We start from the raw sequence: 25,684 nt of genomic DNA on the forward strand, positions 1-25,684 counted from the left end.
AATTACCGAAATTTCAAAGAAGGGGGCAAAGGGGGAGCATTTAAGAACGCGTTTGTCCCGTAGGGGTTTAGTTTGTGATCGGGACAACGCGCTCGCTTGACGGCAGAAGAAAACAGAAAGAGAAGGAGGTGTTAATCCGTCCCAAAAGTGACGGTAAAGTGACGGATATACCACCAGCCGTATTACGAGTTCTATAGGATGTAATGGACTCGTAATACGGCTGGTGGTATATCCGCCACTTTACCGACACTTTTGGGACGGATTAACACCTCCTCCAAAGTTGTAATAACCCCCTAAATGTCATGCTCAGAATAATAGGATGTTGAGCCGAGGACAAGTGTCAAACTTGGTGGGGGGCAGAGCTAGCCGTGCCCGCAAGATGGTTGCATAGTAGAATAGCTCCCGCTTGCATTTTTACTATCCTTAAGAATCCTGCACTGAAAAAATGGACAATTGACCCGGCATCATTGCATTCTTTCCCCAAAGATGCCCTGCTGACGGTGGAGACCTGTAGGGAGCAGATCGGCTGAGCCGATCGCAGCATGATCCTGGGCCTGGCGAGGAGGTGCCTCGCAGTGAGGTTGCACCGGAGGGTCGCCGTATGTGGGGCCTGAAAATCAAATCCTGTGCTGCCTGGGCCCGGGGTTGCTCGTGCTGTTGCCAGCTGAGGTGGCGGGCTTGGACGGATGGTTGTGGACTGTGCGGCTGGCTGGACTGTTGTGGAGGGAGCAGACTGGGTCTGTAACTTGCAGAGTGCGACCAGCAGAGGTCGATCGGCGCCCGCGGCTCCCCCGGGGGTTTGGAGCGGGATCGCCCTTACACAAGAGGCACTGTGTGGGCCTCAGACGGTGAGGAGCTTGCTGCTGTGTGAGACATGGGCTTCCTGGGCACTGGTATTTGTGGTCCTGCTCGATAGATTTACAGACCGACCCAGGGGTGAGCTGTTACCAAGGAGCGGCCCGTGGGAGCATGGGGAGAGTGCCAGGACCCAGTGAGGAGTTACTTTTGGTGAAGTGGAAGTGCAAAGGCCGCCCCCGAAGGGGGCATAAAGGGCCGGCGCCGTAATGGCCACCTTGGCCCGGAAGGGACCGGTCAAACTGGTTTTGGGAAGGTGCACGCCAACTAGGTGGCGACGCCCCCCACCCCCATTGTTGCAACAGGTGGGGAAGGTACGAAAATAAAGTGACTAATGGGGGGGGGTTTGCTGTCCTTCAAACCCCCCAATGGAATTACCGAAATTTCAAAGAAGGGGGCAAAGGGGGAGCATTTAAGAACGCGTTTGTCCCGTTGGGGTTTAGTTTGTGATCGGGACAACGCGCTCGCTTAACGGCAGAAGAAAACAGAAAGAGAAGGAGATGACCTGACGACATCACTTAACCAGGGCCAAGTCCTGTCTTGGTTGCTGCAAGGGGACCGCTCACTTCAGGCGACGCGACCCTGCAGTAACAATTGACCATCAATGTTGCGTTGTCGTTCCAGCTCCCAGCTTCCCATTCGAACGGCTCCAGCTGCATCTGCAAGTCCGTCCCTGTAGGGGACCGCTTCAAGGAGCAACGCGATCCTGCAGTGACCACCGCCGCAGTCTCGTCCGCGTTGCTGAACGCGGGAGAAAATCGCGAAGAAGCGTCCACTCAAAATTACTCCAGGGGACCGCGCATCGGTGCGACGAGACCCCGTGGAGACCCAGGCATCCCCGGTGGAGATCCCTGCAGCGGCACGCCCCTTTCCCGAGGGACCACGCAACACGAATAATCTTTTCCTGCGGGAGACCGCTTTACGAGGCGACACGACCCCGCAGTGACCCTCGGCGCCGGCACGACCGCATTGCCGAAGGTGCATTCCTCTAAGGGGAAGCTTCTGCTCCAGTTTGTCCGAAGGGACCGCGCATCCGTGCAAAGACCCTGGCATTGGCACGTGGACCGTGCACAGACTCCAGGTACCGGCATGCCTTTCCTGCGGAGGGAAAGGGCTCTCCTGCGTGGACCACACGCAGATTCCAGGCACTGGCACGTCTTTCCTCCTGGGAGGAAGGGCTCTCCAGTGTAAGGTATTTACGCATTGCTCCCAAGAAGAAGTGTCTCTCCAGTTGCTCTGGGGGACTGCACATCGGCGTGACGCGACCCCGTAGAGACCCCGCAAGCGGCACATGGACCTCATTGACCTTATGGAGCGCAATACTTTTTCTGATATGTTTGTGTTGTAAAGGGCGCATCGTGCCTTTGGGCACTCCCTCGCCCTATAACAGCTAGGCTTCTGAACTATAGGGATAGGGATGCTGTGCTCTGCAAGGCACGAGAACTCAAGATCCTGAAGTATGAGGCGCAGAACTATCTATGTACCTGGACTTCACTCAGAAGGTACAGGACGCACATAGGCAGTTTGCCCCTGGTAAGAAAAAACTGAGGGAACTACAGCTGGAGTATAGCACACTCTGTCCTGCCCGACTCAGGGTGGTGGTGGATGGTAAGCGAATCATGATCACCGACCCAAAAGCTTTGCAGCAGTTCATGAAGAACATGGAGGGGGGAGCTGCTAGCCACGGTTCCCCGGAACCGGACGCTGCAACAGAGCCTGGCGGTTAACTTGGATGTATGTTAATGTTGTTTGCCCTCTAAGAGATAGCCGCTGGCTGAGGGATGTGGCTTACCATGTCAGGGCCTTGTGTTCTTACTTGTGCTCAACAACTTAGAGGCCCCCGGGACATGGAGATTTAGACATTGACTGGCTTAAGCTACTACTCTTAAGGGTGTCTGGTAACAAATCTACAAATCTTCGTCAGGAGTACTTCCAACCCTTTGGGGGGGGGGGTGTACCTTGCAAGATGGAGTGATATGGTACCAGCCTCGTAAAATCATAAAAATGTTACTAGACCTGCTGGTTGAGTTACTTGAATAATCTACTTGACCTAACTTTAATGTGCTTGACCTGGAAACGGGTCTCAATTTGTGTGATCCTAGGCAAATATTTTATTTTACAGTCACCTTTTTCTTCATTCTATTATATGAGTGCACCTTCAAATATGTGAGTTCAGCATTTCTGCTGTAAAAAATCCTCTTTTGTTTGATTAAATACTCTAAGGCCCTCATTACAACATTGGCAGTAAATCCCGCTTACCGCCGTGCAGAAGACCGCCAACACACCGCTGCGGCGGTGGAAATCTGCTACAGCTATTACGACCCACAGGCCGGAATCCGCCAAAATCCAGACACCTACACAAGTCCGCCACACCAAAGGTCAGTGATAAACTGGCGATAACAAAACCGACACCGTCACGCCAATAGGAATACGCCCACACTATCACGACCCACGAATCCACGCGGCGGTCTTTCAACTGCGGGATTCCATTGGAGGTACACACTGCCGCGCTCAAAATACACACACATTTACAAAACACAACCACATTGGACAATTCGAAATACACACACCTGATACACATACACACACCACTCCCACACACCCAATACAATATAAAACACACACCCACATCACCCACAAGGCCCTACGACAAAAACTGAGAATGAAGCACAGAGAGAGACACCACCATCAACAACACTAGCATCCACAGGCACACAACATCATCACTCACACAACATCCACGCACCTCACTCAACACACACAAACACATCCCCTCACACATCACAACACACATCACCTCACATGGCCCCGCAAAGACACCCCAGGTTCTCTGAGGAAGAGCTCAGGGTCATGGTGGAAGAAGTCGTCCGGGTAGAGCCACAGCTATTCGGATCACAGGTGCAGCACACCTCCATAGCTAGGAAGATGGAGCTAGTGGGACCTACGGGGGAAGGTGCGTTCGGGGGAAGGTGCGTTCCGTGGTCTCAAGACACCATATTGCAGTTCAGAGGACTGGCGGCGGACCCCCTCCTCCTCCCCCACAACTAACAACATAGGAGGAGCAGGTCTTGGCTATACTGCATCCTGAGGGCCTCGCAGGAGTAGCAGGAGGAATGGACTCTGGTAAGTCAAATCTTAACTATTAACTCCCCCACCCTACCTGCATGCTATCACATACCCCACCCTCACCCTCACCCCCATCACTCCAACACCTCACATATGTCCCACTATCACAACCCACACATCCCAATACCAAGCCCTGCATGCAACACCAAAGCATGGACACCCATCACCAAAGCATGTCCACTACAGATACCCACACAGATCCCCAAACCAAATATCACACAAGGTCCTAGACAAGAATGTAAGCACTGGGGTACAGGGTCACCCACCCATTGCACACAATGGCACACACAGATACAATAATTATGCCTTTACACCCCTGCAGGACCCATACCCAACGTCACCGGACAGGAGGTTCCAGACATGTCCACTCCCCCCACAGAAGAGGCCCACAGTGATGACAGCAGCTCTGTCCAACTGGATCTAGATCACCAGCCCGGCCCATGTGGGACCTCGGGACAGTCGGTTCCCCACACACTGGCACATGCCACCACAGAGCCTCCCCCCTCAGGAAACACCAGCACAGCACCCACCCAGCGGGCCCATACCTCTGTCCCCAGGACACGTCAAGCAGCAGTGTGTCCACCACTACAGGGAACCCAGGCAAACCCACCAACCCAAGAACATCAGGGACCTGGGGGCAGTGGGCACACGGTTCAAGGGACAGAGGAACAGGAAAAACTGGGAACTGGGAGGACTGCTGTGCGACACAGGGAGGACAGGCCCAGGGACACCACTCTCCACGAGGGGATCTCCAACATCATGGGAGCGTACCATCATTCCCAGGAGACGATGGCAATGGTCCTGGCCAAGTTTCAGGAGACCCAGCGGCTGCAGGAGGAACAGTTTTTGGGGATCAGGGAGGAACTCAAGTCTATCAACACCACCCTGGTCACCATTGTAGGGGTGCTGAAGGATCTTGTGGACATCAGGAGGGACACTGTGGCACAACAAGGGGCCCCTGACACTAGCCTCGATGATGAACAGCCCACGCCTTCGCCGGCGCTAGTGGACAGGAGGCACCGCCACAGGACCACGACCCCAGCACCCCACCCCCTGCAGATGGAGAACCACCCCGCAAACGGTCCCTGAGATCCAGGGCAAAGACAGAAAACAATGCCAGGACCCCTGCCAAGAAATGAGACCACCCTGAATGTCATCCTTCTGTCCCTTTTCGTCACCCTGTCCATCCTTAAACTGCCCTAGCTCAACTTCCTATGCCCCTTTGGACAATGCACCTGTGAGACAAATAACTGGACTCTGCCATGGACATTCCTCCACCATCACCCCTGACCATTTTAAAACCCCCTCCACTATTCTGCACTTAAATAAACACCCTTGAATCACAAAACAATCTGGAGTCAGTCTGTGCTTTCACAAATGTGTATATGTGTATTTGCTATAACTAAGGAAAATAGCAATGTCCATTGTATTTGCAACATACCTATGTCACACAGCTCTAGTCCATGAGGTAATATAGCAGAGGTCACATAGTGGGACCCACATCTGTGAAATGGAAATGCAAAGTGACAAGTCAGGGTCCATACAGTGGGTGAAAGTGACAGACATATGATAGGTCTAACAATTGTATGAGATGTTTGAGGCAGTGATGTCTTCTTACCTGTGTCTCACTGGAAGTATTGCTGGATAACGTTGTTTCTGTTGTCGATCTCCTCTTCTTCTGCCTCCTCTTCTTCACTGTCCACAGGCTCCACAGCTGCCACAAGACCTCCTTCTGGACCATCCTCCTGCAGAAAAGGCACCTGTCATCGCAAATCCAGGTTGTGCAGCATACAGCAGGCCACGATGATCTGGCACACCTTCTTTGGTGAGTAGTAGAGAGAACCACCTGTCATATGGAGGCACCGGAATCTGGCCTTCAGGAGGCCAAAGGTCCTTTCGATCACTCTCCTAGTTCGCCATATGCCTCATTGTAGCGTTCCTCTACCCTTGTCCTGGGATTCCTCACTGTGGTCAGTAGCCATGCCATGTTGGGGTAACCAGAGTCACCTGCAAATGTCGAGGGACAACTGTTAGACACACACTAACCCTTAAGGGACAACCCCAGACCCAGACAGTCATTCACACAGGATAGGGTCCTTGTTCTCACCTATTAGCCACACACGGTGGCCTCTGGAGTTGCCCCATCACATAAGCGATGCTGCTATTCCTCAAAATGTAAGCGTCATGCACTGAGCCTGGTAACTTGGCATTCACATGGGAGATGTACTGGTCGGCCAAACACACCATCTGCACATTCATCGAATGGTAGCTCTTCCTGTTTCTGTACACCTGTTCACTCCTGCGGGGGGTACCAATGCCACATGTGTCCCATCAGTGGCACATATCATGTTGAGGATATGTCCCAGGGAATAGAAGTCACCTTTCACTGTTGGCAAATCCTCCACCTGAGGGAAAACGATGTAGCTGCGCATGTGTTTCAGCAGGGCAGACAACACTCTGGACAACACATTTGAGAACATAGGCTGGGACATCCCTGATGCAATGGCCACTGTTGTTTGAAAAGACCCACTTGCCAGGAAATGGAGTACTGACAGGACCTGCACTAGAGGGGGGATTCCTGTGGGATGGCGGATAGCTGAAATCAGGTCTGGCTCCAACTGGGCACACAGTCCCTGGATTGTGGCACAATCAAGTCTGTAAGTGATAATGATGTGTCTGTCTTCCATTGTCGACAGGTCCACCAGCGGTCTGTACACCGGAGGATGCCGCCATCTTCTCACCTGCCCCAGCGGACGTGCCCTATGGACGAGAACAGCGAGCACAGAGTCAGCCAACACTGAGGTATTAAAAAAATAATTTATTGCACACATTTGTCAATCCGCAATGTGCCTGTAACTGTGTGTATGCAAGGCCTAGATAGGTGTGACACATTTAAAATGAATGCCATGTGGCCCCCTGAAATGATGGCTGCCTGACCTGTAATATGGGACAAGGGGATATGAGGTAACTGCGCTGGTGCTGTACACCGTCACGGTAGGCGGTCGAAGACCGCAGCGCAATCCTGCATTGGTTAACATTGGACCCTATGGGTCCCAGAAACCAATGACGATGTACGCCGGCGGTGACGGTATGCACAGCCATGGACGTGACCGCCATTTTCTCTCTGTTCACTCACTTGATACCTGACCTTCGACAGGACAGGACCTACACTGCAAGTGCTGCTGTGACCTCAGTCTGGAAGCGACGATGGCTCATGTGTCTGGGGAGAGGGCCCCTGCCTTCACTTCGGAGGAGTTGGAGAAGTTAGTGGATGGGGTCCTCCCCCAGTACACGCTACTCTACAGTCCTCCAGACAAACAGGTGAGTACACTGTGAGCATGCTGTATGGGCAATGCCTGTTTGGAGTGGTGTGGATGAAAGATACGGGGGGAACTGAGGCCTGCATGAGCGGACGGTGAGTGTATTTGTGTCAGGGCAAGGGTGGGAACGTGGGTCAATGACTGTGACGGTCCGGACGGTTAAAGATTATCCTTTTCCCCTGTACTATTCCTCTAGGTCAGCGCCCACCAGAAGAAGGATATTTGGCGTGCCATCGCCAAGGACATCCGGACCCTGGGGGTCCACCACAGACGGAGCAACCACTGCCAGAAAAGATGGGAGGACATTCACCGCTGGATCAAGAAGATGGCGGAGGCCCAGCTGGGGATGGCCTCCCAACGTGGGACGGGTGCCCGTTGCACCATGACCCCCCTGATGTTCCGGATCCTGGCGGTGGCGTATCCGGAGTTGGATGGGCGCTTGAGGGCATCACAGCAGCCACAAGGGGGTGAGTACATTCACATCCATCTGACTCTGCGCGCATTATGAGGTGTCTGGGTGGGGGAGGTGGGCTGTGGGTTCCCCTAGGCCAGGGCGAGTTTTGTAGGCAAGGTCCCTTCGTGAGGCAGGCTATGTGGCACCCCAACCCCACCAGTGGTAAGAGCCATCTACACCTAGTCAGGCTCCTGTGACTTCCATGTGTACAGCAATTGGGCATAGGCCTTGTACCCCATGTCCCTGTGATTAATTAGGGAACTCTAAGTGCATGGCGTAGTGCAGAGGGCTGCTGTGTCTGTAGTGTCCACCAACGGTAGCGGTATTGCATGCACTGAACATGTCTTTCTTCTATCCCCCCCCCCCACACTTTGTGTGGTCTCCCTGTTCTTGTGTGCATTAGCATCATCAGGCGGAGTAGCAGTGCCACCGTAGCAGGAGGGAGCTGCATCCCACATGGCCCTGGAGGGCGAGACAATGAAGTCTGAAGCCACCAGTGGGACCGAGGGCGAGGGGAGCTCCACGGCGGGGACAGTAGGTGACATCAGCGGCGACTCCTCTGATGGGAGCTCCCTTGCGGTGGCGGGCCCATCTGTGCCCCCGCATCAACAGGTACAGCCGCCACCCCCCCTACCAGCACCGCCCTCCCAGCAGCCCCTCAGCGTGTGTCCCGTGGCCGCTCACCCAGGAGGGTGGGCATCTCCTTCGCCCCAGGCACCTCAGGCCCTGCCCCAGTCAGCCCTGCTGCCCTCAGTGAGGAGGCTATTGACCTCCTGAGATCCCTCACTGTTGGGCAGTCTACCATTCTGAAGGCCATCCAGGGTGTAGAGAGGCAGTTGCAACAAACAAACGCATACATGGAGGGCATTCATTCTGGCCAGGCAGCCCAACAGCGAGCATTTCAGGCTCTGGCCTCTACACTGATGGCAGCCATTGTCCCTGTGTCCAGCCTCCCCCTCCAACTTCCCCCACCCAGACCCAATCCCCTGTACCTCAGCCTACCCCAAGCACACCATCAGACCAGCATGCACACACATCAACACACAAGGGCGGCTCAGGCAAACATAAGCACCACACATCCCACAGACACTCACACAAGCATCATACCCATGCATACATACAACATCCACTGCTTCCACTGTGTCCCCCTCCTCCACGTCTCCCTCCTCCCTCCCTGTCTCATCTCCACTCACACCTGCATGTACTACATCTTCAGCCACTACCTTCATCACCAGCACGCCCATCACCACACACCGCTCACGTGCACTCACCACCCCCACTACCATTCACACATCACCTGTGGCCTCTACCAGTGTGTCTGTGAGTCCTCCTCCCAAAGTACTCAAACGCAGCCATACACCCACCCAACAGCCATCCATCTCAAGCCACAGCATCCAGCCCATGCACCTTCACCCAAAGTCAGCAAACGTACACCTCCTACATCCACTACCTCTTCCTCCACTCCCAAACCCCCTCCATCTACCCGTCCAAGTGTGTCTAAAAAGCTTTTCCTATCAAATGTTGACCTCTTCCCTACACATCCCCCCGTCCCCTAGGGCCCACCTTTCCAGGTCCCAACCCAGCACCTCAGCCACCACATCACCGGGCACAGTGGTGCCAGCAATAGCGGGATTTTGGAGTGCGCCAAGCAACAGGGCTGCCAGTGTCCCACGGAGCGAGGGCAAGGACATTCGCCACCTCCAAAAGTCAAAAAGTTGCCCACATCCCGGAGGAAGAAGGCGAAAACACCTGCCACCAAGGGCTCAGGCAAAACAAAAGTGGAAAGTGGCAAGACAGCTGCGCCACCATCCAAGGTGGGAAGGGCCAGAAAATCAAGGGCAGGTCCACGTCGACGCCAACCTGCACGGCGGACAAGACCGCCACCAGCACCTCCCCCTGCACCGCCACCACTGAGGCCGCCGCCAGCACCGCAGACACTGAGGCCGCCACCAGCACCGCAGTCACTGAGGCCGCCACCAGCACCGCAGTCACTGAGGCCACCACCAGCACCGCAGTCACTGAGGCCGCGACCAGCACCGCAGTCACTGAGGCCGCCACCAGCACCGCCGCCACAAAGAACGCCACCAGCACCGCCGCAACAAAGAACGCCACCAGCAGCACCGATTCCACAGAGGCCACCGCCAGCACAGATGCCACACAGTCCGCGACAAGCACCGCCACGACTGACACCGCCGCCAGCACCGCCAGCGGCCCTGCAACATCCTGAGCCAGTGGCACCACCGCAGACATGGTATCCCCGGTGGTCAGTTCCAGGAGCCTTGGCAGCTTGCATGGTGCACCACCGTCAGTGGAGTGTCACATCCACTACCTCAGTCCTTGGCAGGATGAAGCACTCTGGGCACAAAGCCCCCTCCAGAACCAGTGGAGAAAGGCATCCACTACCTCAGTCCTTGGCAGGATGAAGCACTCTGAGCACAAATCCCCCTCCCGAACCAGTGCAGTATCACATCCACTACCTCAGTCCTTGGCAGGATGAAGCACTCTGGGCACAAAGCCCCCTCCAGAACCAGTGGAGAAAGGCATCCACTTCCTCAGTCCTTGGCAGGATGAAGCACTCTGTGCACAAAGCCCCCTCCAGAACCAGTGGAGAAAGGAATCCACTTCCTCAGTCCTTGGCAGGATGAATCACTCTGGGCACAAAGCCCCCTCCAGAACCAGTGGAGTATCACATCCAGTACCTCAGTCCTTGGCAGGATGAAGCACTCTGGGCACAAAGCCCACTCCAGAACCAGTGGAGAAAGGCATCCGCTACCACAGTTGTTGGCAGGATGAAGCACACAGTCCGCCGCAAGCACCGCCGCGACTGACACCGCCGCTAGCACCGCCAGCGGCCCTGCAACATCTTGAGCCAGTGGCACCACCGCAGACATGGCATCCCCAGTGGTCAGTTGTCCGAGGCTGGTGGTCAGTTCCAGGAGCCTGGGCAGCTTGCATGTTGCACCACCGTCAGTGGAGTGTCACATCCAATACCTCAGTCCTTGGCAGGATGAAGCACTCTAGGCACAAAGCCCCATCCAGAACCAGTGGAGACTGTTATCCACTTAAGAGATTGTGGCTTTGCACTCCCCATGATGCAGCATTGGGCAACCCACCCACTGGAGAGACTTGAGAGACTGTGGCTTTGCACTCCCCAGGATGCAGCAGTTGGGAAACAACCCACTGGAGAGACTTGAGAGACTGTGGCTTTGCACTCCCCAGGATACATCAATGGGCATGAAGCCCCCTCGTGGAGCTGGCATTGTGCACTCATCCGGCTTAGTTGCCGCCCCTTCTACTCCCCCTGAGGTGCCTGTTTCAGTTCGATCTGATGCCCCAGCAGTGTTCTCTCCGATTGGAGTCTGGTATTAAGTGTGGGCCTCGCCCATGCATTTTGGGCCCAGTGGTCCACGGACTATGAATGGTGCACTATCCGGACTTGTATAGTTGGTGTACATAATTGTTTATACCGTATTTCAGGTTTTGACTAATGGATTTTTATTGATTACAATCGTTCAACTCATTTCGTTTTGTTATTGCGTTCTTCCGGGGGGTTAGGGGTGTAAATGTAATGTTGCAGCGTGTATTAGTGTGTATATTGTTGTGGGTGGGGGTGTTGTGTGTGTGCGTCACTCTCTTTTCCCTTCTTCCTTCCCTGTGTTGTAGGTGCAGTACTCACCGTGGTCATCGCTGCTGTCGTTCATGCTACTGGTAGAGGAGCAGGAATACTATTGCAGGAAGGATTTGGAGTTCTGGCTCAATGGCGTCCTGGTTCCTCGTGGGTTGTGTAGAGGTGAGTGTTTTCCCTTCCAAGTCCTGTTTCCGCCGTGTTTTTGTTCGCGTTGGTTCCGCCCCAGAAAAGGTGGCGGATTGGCCTCTCATAATAGTGTGGGCGGTACGTTTTCTTCCGCCTGTCTGTTGGCTGTGACCACCATGCGCTGTGGCGGTCGGAGTGTTAAAGTGGCTGTCTATGTTGGCGGTTTCCGCCATGGTCGTGAATCCATTTTTTTACCGCCGCTTTAACACCGACCGCCAGGGTTGTAATGAGGGCCTAAATGTTTTCTCCATGTATAATAAATCTATCCCACATATAGGGTACAAATTATCCATGCAAGACTTGCCTCTTAGTTTACTTATAGCTTTGCCATCAGGGCAGGAGTGTTTCTCAGTTTGTTTAAACACTCACTTTTAATAAATATATTACTAAAGCATGATGTGGTAGCTTACTGTCATTTACAGACAGTAAATTTCCAAGAAATGTCCAAAAACCTTCGCACTAACTCGCAGCTTTACTGATAAAACTATATAGTGTTTTAACAATAATCTGTGAAAATTGGGTTTCAGAAAACATTTATCATTTGTACATCACCAAGTAAAGTGTTCTGACTTTTTTTCAACTTATTCAAATAATTTTTCCATCACACAGAAGTACAAAAAAATGTTCTTTCACAGCTATTGAAATATATTTTGAAATGTTTGTAAAGTTGACTTAGTTATATAAATGTTGTGTTAGGAAAAACCTGATACCAAAAACCTTTCATTTCACATAGGTCAGACAGTTCACCTTACAAAATCCTGGAACTCTGCAGTCACAAGGGAAAGTATTTGCATTGCAAGAAGACAAACTGACTTTTGACCTCCATCTCTGAACACAGAGTAAATGTGACAAGAATAAGATTTAAAGGCATCTTAATTGCTAATTCAGTTTCTGACTCACCAGAACACCTGTTCTTTGTCCACTGCCAGAATGGGGGAGTAGGATCTAAAAATAGCTAGACTTCATAAAATAAAACTCCTCATAGTGAGTGGTCGAGTAGATTTTTCGACCTCTGCGGATAGGGTGCCGACAAACAGTACAGTGCAAGACTGCTGATCGCTGAGTTACTGCACCTCTCTCTGACAGGGGCAGATGTTGGTTGTATTCATTTTTACATATAACCTGATGTATTTCAGTGCAAATTCATGTTACTTAATAGTCCGCCTATGGTCATAATACCTAAAGTGTGGGCATGGTGTTTGCATCCCCCCTAAGTGTATCCCAAATGTTCTGCAACAAGAGGCTGTAAGTTGGGGAGGGGCGAGGGTATGCGATCATTGTGCTAGATGGGGAATAGCACAGTGTGGGTTGGGAGGGCTGGGGTTGTGACACACAACATGAGTTCCTAGTCAACCAGGAGTATAACACTAGTGGAATAGGGCAGGGCGAGCACAACGTATTAATGGACATTAGAGGTGTCAGATGAGCACACCTCAAAGGAAGTTCCGTAAGGGGGTTGCCTACTTTAAGTGACATTCCATAGATATTGGAGTGCTGCAGGAAACACACTTGACACCGGGGACAAGGGGCTACCCCCCCACACAGTGCAGGGGCAATAATGTGCTGCAAGGTGTACCACGCATGCTGGGGGGGGGGTTATGATCTGGGTTTGGGGAGGCGCATTACAGGGATCTGGTTACAGAAGGTTAGCGTGGACCCAGGGGCTCGATATGTTGTGCGGAGCTGTATTAAAAATGCATTTAAGGTATTACTGATGGCTGTGTATGGCCCTAATTACGATGATACCTGAATTTATTATTCCTTACGGGATCATTTAGCTGTGTGCGTGTGGGTGGGGGGGTGGGGGAGTACCGCAGATGTGGGGCATGGATTTCAACTGCACTCTCCGCACGCTTACTCTGATCATTCACTGATTATATTGAAATTAGCCCCATCAGCGCATCACAAAGTTCCATTCATGTGCTGATTCCCACCACATTCATTGTTAGATTCAGCATTAAGGGAAGAACTAGCACAAGACATTAAAAAGGTTTTTCACATCAACGTGGGAACCTTTAGCAAATTTGTCACAGTTTGGGAAGCCTTTAAGGTTTACATCAGGGGTGTCATGCTGTCCAAACATGCAGGGGTTCTTTGCTCCATTCCTAACAGGTTATCTAGCTTTGAGGCAGAGCTTGCAGAAGTAGAAAAACAGCATAGCGATACTGGTTATCAGACACTAGTAGCCACACTTAAAGTCAAACTAGAGAAATACCATAACTTGGCGCAAAAATGAAGTAAATCACCTAGGCAATTAACTCCGTGGCCCGGGTGTAGGGGAGAGGGAACACCCGGGGTCCATTCTGGCTGCACTGTTATGACCCATACAGGAAGAAGACGTGATATTCGGAGGTACTAAACAATCAGGGAGGTATGGCGCAAGATCCCATAGCAATTCCAGAGAGCTTCAGGCAATATTACACCGACTTATACAAAGCACAGGCAGTGGAGGATGGAGACTCAATGGAAGACTACTTGGCGCATATAGCCGTGAAGTTGCTCACTAATGAGCACAGAGAAATGTTGATGGCCCCGTTGCAGCCCGGTGAGATAAGAGTAGCCCTGTAGGGGATGCCGGCTCGAAAGGCTCCTGGTACAGATGGTCTAACAGTAGCCTTTTATAAAGCATACCGGGACCTACTGATCCCCCAGTTGGTCACCCAGTTTGAAGAAATGGTGGCGGACGGGCAAATGCCCCCTTCAGTGAGGGAGGTGCTCCTGGTGACCTTATTAAAACTGGATCAACCTGCCAGCAAATGTTCTTATTGGCCATTATCCCTACTTATTGGAGACTACAAGTTGTATGCTAAAGTGCTGGTGAACCGCCTGGCGCTTCTGCTCCCGTTGCTGGTGTTCCCGAGCCGTTGGGATTTATACATGGCCAGCCATAGTTTATCATATAATCTCTGGATCTTTTGGGTGTAGTGCAGTGCCTGGACCTGACCACACGTGCGGTAGCGCTGTGTATGGATGCCAAAAAAGCATTCAGTTGGGTGGTTTGGAGTTTCATGAGAGCGATACTAAAAGGTATAGGGGTAGGCAATGTCTTCCTACAACTGATTAATGTGCTATATCCAAACCCATCCACACGCATAAGAATCAGTGGCATAGTCTCGTGGTTTCATCATACGCTGATGACACTTTACTATATATACGTAATTCGGAGACTAACCTAGTACCAGTACTGCGTGAGGTAACCCAATACGGTGAGTATCCAGTACAGTGGACGACAGATCCCATGCGCTACTTAGGAGTTCAGGTTCATCTTGATCCACGGTGATACTTCGAGAAAATTACAGTAAGGCGATTCAGAGGCTGTGGAGTGCTGGACTAGGCTTCCGCTGTCCCTGGCCGGCCGCGCAGCAATTATGAAGATGGTGCTACTCCTGCACTTCTTGTTTCTGTTCCTGTACATCCTGATCCTACTTCCTAAGTCTGTTTGGGATACACTACAGATGCACATATTCCACTTGGCATGTGGGATGGGGGGAAGCAACCCAGGGCTCGCTGGGAAACTCTGACACTGCCTTATGATATGGGGGGACTTAGTGCTCCAGACCTTGAGGCCTGCTACTGGGGTGGCTCAATGTAGCTACGCACATTATTGGTCCCTGAGAGCTATCACACTTATGGCTGGAACGCATTCTGGCGGCCCCCCTGACACTCCACCAGGTGCTATTCCGTAGACCCGCATGCAGGTATTCGGTGTTGGACTCGCTCGTGCCACGACCGGCTGCTGGTGGCGGTTGCTGGAGCACCAGGTGGATGTGCGGTTGTACTCCCCTCATGTCCTGACACCCTGGTGTCTGTGGTTCCCAATGGAGCAAGAGAAGGGTGTGGTGCAGGCGTTCCATACCCTAGGGATTAACAAAGTGGGCAATCTCTTCGACGGTGGGACAATGAAAGACTGGTGGGATGTCAGCAGTCAGCATGGACAGGCCACTCCATTAGAACAATATCATTATTTTAGAGCACGAAATACCATGCGCCAGCTTCTGGGTGAGGACTTGGAAGAGCCCCTGGAGCTACGGGCATTATCTCATAGTCGGCAGCACACCACACCTGCACATATGATATCACAAATATATGCTTATACTCAGGTGGCGCGACGTCTGGCTCCCTCCAAGGTGAGACTTGAGTGGCAAAGAGAATTGGGCATCACATTAACATACGGCCAGTGGCACCATTGCTGTTCTGTTATGAAAAAAGTCTCGTTAAATAGCAGACATAGGCTTATTCATTTTAAATATGTAAACAGAGGGTATTACATGCTGGCCAGACTAGCAAAATATGGATTAAAAGAAAGTGCTTGTTGTGCCCGATGTGGAGAGGATGAAGCGGGGTTTGCACATTTGACGTGTTACTGCTCAGGAATCCAGGGTTTCTGGGCTGAGGTATTTACGGCACAGGAAATGATCATAGCTGAGCCTTTGCTTGCATTGCTGGGGTATGATAGAGATGTGGGCAGTGCGTCAGGAAGGCTCTGGCAAGGCACAGGAACACTATGCGATGGGCGCGTGGCCCCGTCACCGACAATCAAAGAATGGCATACAAACATGAAGTATTGCAGCACGCAATCCGACACTTGCAGAGAGGTTCAGCCTATGTCTCCCATCCTAGGGATATATGGAGTCTATACCAGGCCTACCTGCAAGGCCTTGAGGGTGGGATAGCGGGGGGTGTAGTAGATACAAGGACTTAAGTGATAGCGACTTAGACATAATGCCCTGGGATTGTGCCCCATTCATGTTGTGCCTACGAGATGCTTATGGATCTGTTAAATGTAATCACACTGTCAATGTTGCAGACAATATTAATCTGTTCCTCACTTGCCGAATTTCATTACTAAATTAGCTAGTATGCTGAGCGGATTGGTAGCCATAATACTGTCTAATGAGACACCCACTGTATTTTGAGCATGGAGGATGTTTGTATTGATGTCTGTACTTTGACCTGTACTCCATTTTCAAGAATGTTTGGTTACTGTCACGTTAAGTTTAAAACTTTAAATGAAGTTGCAAACAAAAAGAATCACACTTGATTTCCTAGTTCCAAAGGCAGCGGCTATAGTTAGTTGGCCACATCCTCTCCCCAAAACCTGCTTTTATCACTGTACGTATCCTTCATAGATCTCATGTGACTAACAAAACCGTGTACGTTTTCACAGATTCATTGTCATTAAGTATTTGGAAATGTAAGCCAGCGTGTTGGGTTTTGTGCATAGCATTATGTGGGACTTTCTGAGGAGTGCAAAGAAATCTTCAAAGTTTTCAAGCAAAAGAGATTTGCTGATAGCTGCAGACTTCAGAAATTGTTCACAGTGTGTTTCTGGAAAAATCCAAAGAGTCATAAATCGGAGTATAGCTGGAGAGCTATTCTAACAAGTAAAAAGTGTTCCCTAGCCCTTAATTAGCTCTCAGCATGTTATGAATAAAAACGTCTCTTCTTCTTGGCTCATTGTTACAAGAGCCATAATGGAATACAAAAGTTTTATTGACTTTAATTATGTATTAAATCTGCCTAGAATAAAAAACATGTACCGCCTACCTTCAACTGACTCGTAGATGTTCTTTCTGTTGAAGTAAGGACAGCAGACTAACTTTCCAATGTGGGAACACAGTAAGATGCAATTACAATGTTTGTATTTGAATTGTGATTTAAGTTAGTTTCTAATTTCAGCTTAGTCTACAATTTTTATTGTTTAACATAATTAGCTGAGCTCATTGAAAATTCCTTCGGTTTGATTTCGGACAAGTAAATGCTTCTATGGCATAATCTAGTAATCATTTTATAGTTTGATCGTTCACTCAAATAAATAACCTGCACAGGGGTTGCTAAACCATATCGTTTGGTGAGAAACTGCCTTTACACTAGCCTTTATTTAAAATAAAAACTAAATGTAGATGCTTGCTGTTTCAGGCTATGTTTGTGTTTTGCTGTCAGTAAACCCCACTGCTCAGAATATGTTTCTCACCTTTCTCTCTATCTTTGTGGCTCCTAGGAGGACCTTCAGCAGCTGGTTTTGATGCCCTTTCCTGATATTAGTGTTTTGAGCCAAGATCCACTCTCAGGTAGGAACAAATGTGCCATCGCCATGTCCTACATGGGTTGCAGTTTGTAAGCACTCACTTAATCCTACCATAGTTACTACTTCTGTTTCTGTATGTAGTCCTACCTCTTGTGTTTAGAAGCAGTTTTACCTCTCTTATTACTCTTATATCTGCACTTCAAACTTCTGCTATTCCATTCCCACAATTGTTCCTTGCCCTAATTTTCCTGTGTCAATATATGTCTGTTAGATACTTCTAGCCACAGATTCCTTGTGTTGAAATATCCCCAGGCATTCAGCAGGATCCGGAAGATATTCGAGCAATACCCTTGCACACCAGAATGTGACTTAGTTTGGCTCAGCATGGCACCATTGGTGTCTTCCCCTCTCAAAGTGACGTGTGTGGTACCTATCTAGGCACCTTGGTGAGCTGATGTTATTTCATTTATTTTCCCGCCAGATAGTGCTGATCCAGTCTGAGCTACTTCTCAGTCACTTTTTGACTGGCTTTTTCGATGTTTTGTCAACCTTTTTTGAGATTTTTCTCTTGGTGTTAAAGTATGTCACCCTAAAAAAAGTTGGTTTCAAACCATGTGGGGCCTGTCACAAGCTAATGTCGAGGACAGAGCCTCGCTTGGTGTGCTCATGGTGCTTAGAGCGGGACCACGACTCCAAGGCCTGCGAAGACTGCCGAGCCATTCACACCAAGGCTCTGAGGGAGTAGTTCCTCAAGCTCCTCGTCTCCCGATGTCAGTCTGGGACTGTTCGCAAAACGCGTCCCTTGTCGTCTCATTCCAAGTCATCTGGGAAGTCAGGTAAGTCCCACAAACATAAAAAGTCAAAGAAGTTGAAGAGATCTTCAGCTTCGTGGAAGTCTTTTAATGAGACGTGGGCGCATCAGCACTCCAGGGCCCACGAGTCGTCATAACCTGAACCCAGGTAGCTCCGTGCTTCCCCGATTTTCCTGGAGCAACCCCCACCCACCTCAAAGAGTTTTATGAGATTGTGTTCCTCATACTTGGGTGGCCTGGCCCATCTGGAGCGACTTCGTGCCCCACTGTTTCAGGGGGGGCCCCTGCTGGATCCAAGCAATAGGGTTCGCCCTCGGCACCAGTCGGGCACCATGGATTCCTTGCTAGATCTGGAGCGAGGCTGTCGGCGAGACCAAGACCTTCCTTAATGCCTGTCCACCAGTGCAAACCCAGCCAGTGCTCATAGGGAGTACCACCCCCATCGTTATACCTGACTCCGACATTCACTGAGTTCATGCTTCCGAGAGCGGGCCCAGTGCCTAATTTATAAGACAGGCCGGGGGGGGAACAGGAGGGGTCATTGGACCCTTATGGTTACGAGCTCCCTGAACAAGAACAGGAACAGGACAATTGGTATGAGGAACTAGATGAGGCTAGTGGGTTCGACATCTCACCCGACAATGGCATGGTCTCTCTTCCATGGCTACGGAGGAGGGTGCCACTTTTGCAATGGTGGTGCATAGGGTGACTGAGGTCTTGGACCTTCAGTTGCTCACGGTGGTGGAAAAGACAAACGTCTTGAAGGAGGTACTTCAGCCGGGAGCCCCCCTTCTGAATCCTTTGTCCCCTTCAATGAAGCCCTTTTAGGTGCCCTACTCAGGGCCGGGCCCAGGCCCTGCTGAGGCATTCCTGTGCATAGGACGATTGCCCACCACCGCTGCCCTGCTCCTGGGGATAGCTCGGTGGTCCAAGCCTCTATATTCATGATTAGCCCCAGCGCATTCCCTACCACTTCACCGGATAGGGGAATCCAAGAGGGTGGGCGACTTTGGTAAGATAATCTTTTCTTCCACCAGCCTAGCACTTTGGTCGGTGAACAACGCGTGCCTCTTGTGCCCTTATTCCCACACAATATAGGACTCAGTTGTGCAAGTGCTGCGCCTGGTCTTGGGGGGAGCAAGCCATACTCCCCTAAACTATTACAGAGGGGCAAGATGCAGCAAAGTTCACCATATGATGTGGACACTACATGACTGAATTGATTAGCAGAACAATTCTTTTGTCAGTGACCTTGAGGTGCCTCGCTTGGGGTTTTTCAGGGGATGTCCAGTCTTCCCTTATGGACACGTCCTTCAATGGCTCTCGCCGCTTTGGAGAGAAGGCAGAGTCAAAGCTGGAGTGCTTTAAAGACAGCAGAGCTATGGCCACTCCTTTGGGCTTATCTACGGCCCCTTGCCAGCCCCAATCCGCGCAGCGCTTCCATGGCTATGGAAGAGGTCTCAGACCAGGCCCGTACTTTCCCAGCCACCGCGGCTAACAGTCTTCCTAGCCTTTTTGGGACTGAAGGTGCGGGTCCCACATACAGCGTGACCAGCAGTTGAGGCAGTCCACCATCCCAGCATCGCCTGCATCCAAACCTCTTTAGTTTGACCTCCGACCATCATGGGCATCCAGTGGGAAGCAAGATGCACCTTCACTTGCCCTACTTGTGGACAATGACATCAGACCACTAGGTCCGCCACATTTTCCAAAGCAACTTCTCCCTCCCCTTTGTGACTACATCACTACCCATGCCAACAACTTATGATTGGCTGACAGAGGACCATCTCTCCTTGCTTCTTCAAAAAGTGCAAGCTCTCTTTGCCAAGGGAGCGATAGAGAAGTTGCCTGCATCAGAAGTAGTTTGCGGTTGTTATTCCCGCTACTTCCTGGTGCCAAAGAAGGACGGAGGACTTCATCCTGTCCTTCATCTGCACCTTCCTAACCTCTTCTTGAAGAAAGAGTAATTCAAAATGCTCATACTCGCCTAAGTTCTGTTTGCCCTCAACCCGGGAGGCTGGATTGTAGCGTCAGATTTGCAGGATGTATATTTCGACATTTCCGTCCTGCCTGCCCACAAACGTTACGTGAGGTACCCTGTGGGCGAAGAGCACTTTCAGTTTTCTCTGCTCCCTTTCGGCTTTACCAATGCCTCTCAGGTGTTCACAAAAGTGATGGCAGTGATTACATCTCAGATGTGGAGGTCGAAGTTCCAGTTTTCCGTACCCCATCTATTAGCTGTTGAAGGCAGACAGTTGTCTCCTTCCTTCAGAACCTCCTGCATCCACTGGTGTTCACTATCAATGTGCCAAAGTCGCACTTGACTACCTCTCAAAAGCTCCTTTTCATCAGAGGCATTCAGGACATGGTGCTGTTTTGGGTCTGTCCTCCAGAGCGGCGAGTCCAGGATATTCAGGCCATGATACCAGCGTTTAAGCCTCTGTCCTGGATTTTAGTGACACTAACTCTGAGACCTCATGACCTCCTGCATGCTGCTGGTTACTTATGCCCAATGGCATATGCAGGCTGTGCAGTGGGACATGAAGTCACAGTTGACACAGCATCAGGGAAATTTCTCCAATTTGGCCGAGATCTTAGAGGGAACTGCAAAATATGTGCAGTGATGGCTAACAAGCTGCAATTAGGTCAGTGGCAAACTCATCTCCTTTCCTAACCGGAGCTGACTGTAGTGGCAGATGTGTCACTCTTAGGCTGGGGTGGCCACCTAGGAGAGGTGGATATCAGAGGACTCTGGTCTCCGGCAGAGTCTGAGCTCATCAACCTGTTAGAGCTCTGGGCAATTTGCTTGGCCCTGAAAGCCTTTATTCCTTCATTCAAAGGAAGAATGGTGCAAGTTTTCACAGACAACACCACTGCCATGCAGTATTGCAAGAAACAGGGCGGGTTGGGGCGTTGACCCCTTGTCAAGAGGCTTTGCATTTCTGGACATGGCTGGAACATCAGGGCATTTCCCTAGTGGTTCAACACCTGGCGGGCTCTCTGAACTAACATCACACCAAGGTAGGGATGTAAAGTGATTCATGTGGGCTCTCTAAATGCCAGAGCAAGTGAACTGAGCTGCAGGTGCCTAGCAGATTATAAATGGCGTCTCCATCTGGAGATGTGCAAGGTCTCTTTAAGCAGTGGGTAGAGCCTTGGCCACTGCTAAGAACGCACAATGTCAGCAGTTTTACTCGTTGGATTGTTCAAGACAAGTCTTTCTTGGAGATGCTTTTCATCTCCAGTGGAGCTCTGGCCTCCTTTCTGCCAATATCACTCCTGCTCACAGTTCTTAAGAAAATCAGGAATGACCGGGCTCAAGTCATTCTCGGGATTGGGCACGGAGAGTCTGATATCCAGAGATGTTGAGCATGACCATTGCCTTCCAGTTCGGCTGCCTCTTTGAGAGGATCTTCTGTCACAGCAACAGAGGAGAGTTCTGCATCTGAACCTGTGCGCCCTCTGCCTTCATGCATGGAGATTGAGCGGTGACAGTTTTCGACCTTCCTTCCAAAGTCAGTTATGTTATTCTGGCAGCCAGGCGTCCCTCCACCAAGTATGCCTAAGTTTGTGGCATGGTGTGAGTCCCACAACTTTGACCCCCTTTCTGCACCTTTTTCAGAAGTTCTCTTGTTCACATTGTCTTTGGCCCAGCAGGGCTATACTCTGGGTACAGTTAAGGGTTACCTTTCTGCCATCTTGGCATTCTTGCGGTTGCTGGACCAACCTTCCCTCTTTATATCTGTTATGGATAGGTTCCTTAAGGGCCTGCAGCATATGTTTCCACCTTTTTCCTTCATCATTTCATCATGCCTCAGTGGGACCTTAACCTGGTCCTCACCTTTCTCATGTGTGCACCATTCGAACCTCTGCACAATTGAACTCTGAGGCATTTGACCATAAAATTTGCCTTTTTAGTGACCATGTGGTATTCTTTGCTGTTAGCCCTCTAGGGTACCCATGGATTTGTGTGTGATGAGGAACATGTTTGTAGGTGTTGCTTATTTTGTCTCTATCACAAGTAATCCCTAGTCTTCCCTTTATTTCAGAGCAAGGTGTAGAGGAGATGCGCAAACTGCTTCTGCTGCTGCTGGGCTGTGCTGTACAGGTTAGTCCAGAACTTGAGTTATGTGCATGAACTTACTTTCAGTGTCTGAAATTTACTAACTCACGTCTGTACCTTTTGTTTTTAAGTGTGAGCGAAAGGAAGAGTTTATTGAGAACATCCAGGTTCTAAATATCGAGACACAGACAGCCATTGCAACCCACATCCAGGAGGTAAGGACACATTGAGACAGATGCAGCAGGCTATTACTCTCCTCAAACAAACCTCATAGGCCTCAAGTATCCTGGGTATTTTTCAACTCAGCCCATTCAATGCAAATATTACAGTTTCAAGAAATGAAAAGCAGATATTTCATGTGTGCCAAATAAACCTTTCATGTTCATCCAAGAGACGTATCCCTCGGGTTACATAGGTATTACTGATTGAGCACCTCAAACGCAGATATATCACTCAGCATGCCTATAACGTACAGGCTTCAGAAGGTAAACGTTTCCCTCATGATGCTTAGATAGCTTTCAGCCTGGCCTCTAAAAGCAGACCCTTAACTCAGATTACCCAGATCTCATTGGTCTACATTTAAGACATTATTACCGTTCTTCATGTCACAAGGTCTACAAAACAGAACAGTCTTTCATTTAACATCTTCTCCGCCCTTCAACTCCAAGGTCTTAAGTGTAGCAGGTGTCTGCCTTAATTCAAATATTAAGAAAGATAAGCAGTGCAACACATGGACAGAAGAGTTAATTACAGTATAATTAGTATAACTCCACCTGCCCTCAAGGTGACTCCTTTTGTTATCATTTCCAAACCCGTTGATCAGTTTCAACACAATTACACCAAATTGATGTTTACAGTTAATTACAAATAATGTAGTCTGGTATTCATCGAAGCTCATGCCAAGCAGTTTTTATTTAACATCTAGGGTGGAAACATCTGCTAAAGCATTAGTATTAATCCTGAGGTACTCATTGGCAAAGGTATGATTTTTTTGTCACACAGATATGCAGTTTGATGATGATTTTCAGGCATCACAAACAATTGAACTGGATTTGCTTGTGCAAAGCAAGAGGTGGAACCCTTTTGCACTGGTAAAAACTAGTTTGTCAGAAATAACTTCATATTTCCTTTAAAAAAAGTGTGCTTGGTCACTCGGACAGCCAGTGTGGAGGTTCCAGTGAGGTGACAGTTGTGTGCGACTGGGAGTCACGTGCAGGGGCTTCACTGGAAAGAAGGTAGAAATGGCCTCCTGCTGCTTTTCGGTCCTACAGGCAGAGGAGTACAAAAGCACACACTACCTGCTGTGACCCTTGCTGGCGGTCTCGCTTGACCCTAATCCCAGAATGGGAGACGTAGGCAAGCGGATGGCACCAATATTACTAGGGGTTATCCAAAGAGCAGATACATGGTGATGCAGAGGGCCATGGCCTGGCCAGAGCTACATGATTAGTTGTGTGGATCCCTGGAGGACCTGTGGAGGGCATGAGATGCCAAAGGCACGCCAGTGGGGTCCCTCGAAGGTGCGTGTGATAGGCTTCTCTCTGCAACTGTGTAGGGAATGCATGTGCTTATGCTGTCCTGAGTGTGGTACCCTCAGGGGTGGACTGAAGAGGCAGACAGCCTGAAGAGGGCATAAGCAGAGAAGGCGTATATTCATGGCAGTCAAGAAAAAGTGCAGTATGTAATTATTAAGCTCCATGGAGCTGTGTAAAGGAGGAATCACAGAGAGGCAGTGAAGTGCCCCCTTTTTACCCCAGTGAAACAAATCTCACACCAGGAGAAAATACTCTTCTGCCTTCCACTAATGCTCTCCACATAGAGTGGGAAACTGAGAAAAAAAGGGGGACAGTAGAGTCTACAGGACTCATGAAGATCTAGCAGAGGGAGTTAAAACTATGGAGTAAGGGCTGGAGAAGACAAGGGCTCATAATGGCTGTGGTGGAAACCAGAGTGCATTAGCTTAAAACAAATATGAATGACCTAATGAGTTTTAAAGGCTGTGTTGTCAACAGTATCTTAAAATTGAAATCTCGGTTGAAGACCATAAACAGTTTGTGGGAAGGGGCAACCCTTCGTGTCCTAGGGGTCCTATCAACAGCCTGCCAAATGACTTCACCTGCCAAACAGAGAGTAAGCTGAGAGAACATGAGAGTACTACAATGGTAACCTCAAGAACAATTGGTGAAACATGCCTACCGTCCTTCTACAACACAGTGAAGAACGTATATAATGGACAGTAATAATCATCCCTTGTTTTGCAGAGCTGGGAGAGAGTGTTCTTCAGAATTTAAACAAGTAGATGCTCATGAATGAGAGCTGACTTTTGTTCTTCCCTGGTTTGTATCCCAACACAATGAATAGAAAACCTGAACTACTAGCAGTGAAAAGGGAGTTGATTGCAATGGATCTTGTTGCATCTATTAGCTTCTGAGTGAAACTGGACGTTGAACACAGGGGAAATCATCATGTTTTCACCCCTGTGAAATCCATGGGAAGCTTTTTAAAGGGTATTTTCGATGGTCGTTTGTCCTTTGGTCATATGTTTTCCCTAGTCTGAAAACAATGTTTGTGGTTTGCTGCTCAGGATTGTGGTATGAGTAGTGGTCTAAAATCCTCCTTCCTCGAGGCCCTCCAGAGGGAGGTGCTATGGGATTAACAGTGTTTAATGCTTGATCTAAATGTTATTGCATTTCCAGTGTCTCTGCTTTCCGTTCTTCCCTCCTATATTTTTTTGTGTGACATTGATTTGTTGGTAGCGTAAAATGCGCATAAAGGGTCTGTGATTGTATTCTGAGATCGTGCCTATGTGGGGATTACTATGTTTGGAGATGGTTTATTGAGACTGCATGCAATGCCCCATTTGCTTGCCTAATCAGATTGGAGCCTCAAAAAGCTTGACAATAATATCAGCTTTCATAACAATATAGCAGTTTTTGTAGTGTGTGCAGACTTCTGACTAAAGTCTTTTTAAAATCTTTTTATTAGTTTTATCCAGCAATACATCTCATACATACAGGCATGGATAGGGATGCATATATCCATTAGTATACCTCAATCCATTGTAGATACCATGGGCAAGGATTCAGAGCTGTCATTTTACGATTGTGATGGGGGAATCTAGAAGAGGATTCGAAATCCCGGTTAGTCCCTGCTCTCCCAGTTGGGAGAGCTGCTCCGGCACCCCATTCTGCCTTATGGTGCTTTTGGGTTAA

At 49.9% G+C, this 25,684-nt stretch overlaps 1 protein-coding gene across 1 annotated transcript in view; it reads left to right on the plus strand.

The window, feature by feature from the left end:
- The window catches only part of LOC138259410 (girdin-like), a 632,998-nt gene that overhangs the window by 99,270 nt on the left and 508,044 nt on the right, over positions 1-25,684 (plus strand). The window contains exons 4-6 of the mRNA XM_069207157.1: positions 17,571-17,640; positions 22,459-22,517; positions 22,604-22,687. Of these exons, the coding sequence (XP_069063258.1) occupies positions 17,571-17,640; positions 22,459-22,517; positions 22,604-22,687 (213 nt within the window). The remainder of the gene's footprint in view (positions 1-17,570; positions 17,641-22,458; positions 22,518-22,603; positions 22,688-25,684) is intronic.

This window comes from Pleurodeles waltl, chromosome 9 (genome assembly GCF_031143425.1).
Source record: "Pleurodeles waltl isolate 20211129_DDA chromosome 9, aPleWal1.hap1.20221129, whole genome shotgun sequence".
Taxonomy (NCBI): Eukaryota; Metazoa; Chordata; class Amphibia; order Caudata; family Salamandridae; genus Pleurodeles; species Pleurodeles waltl.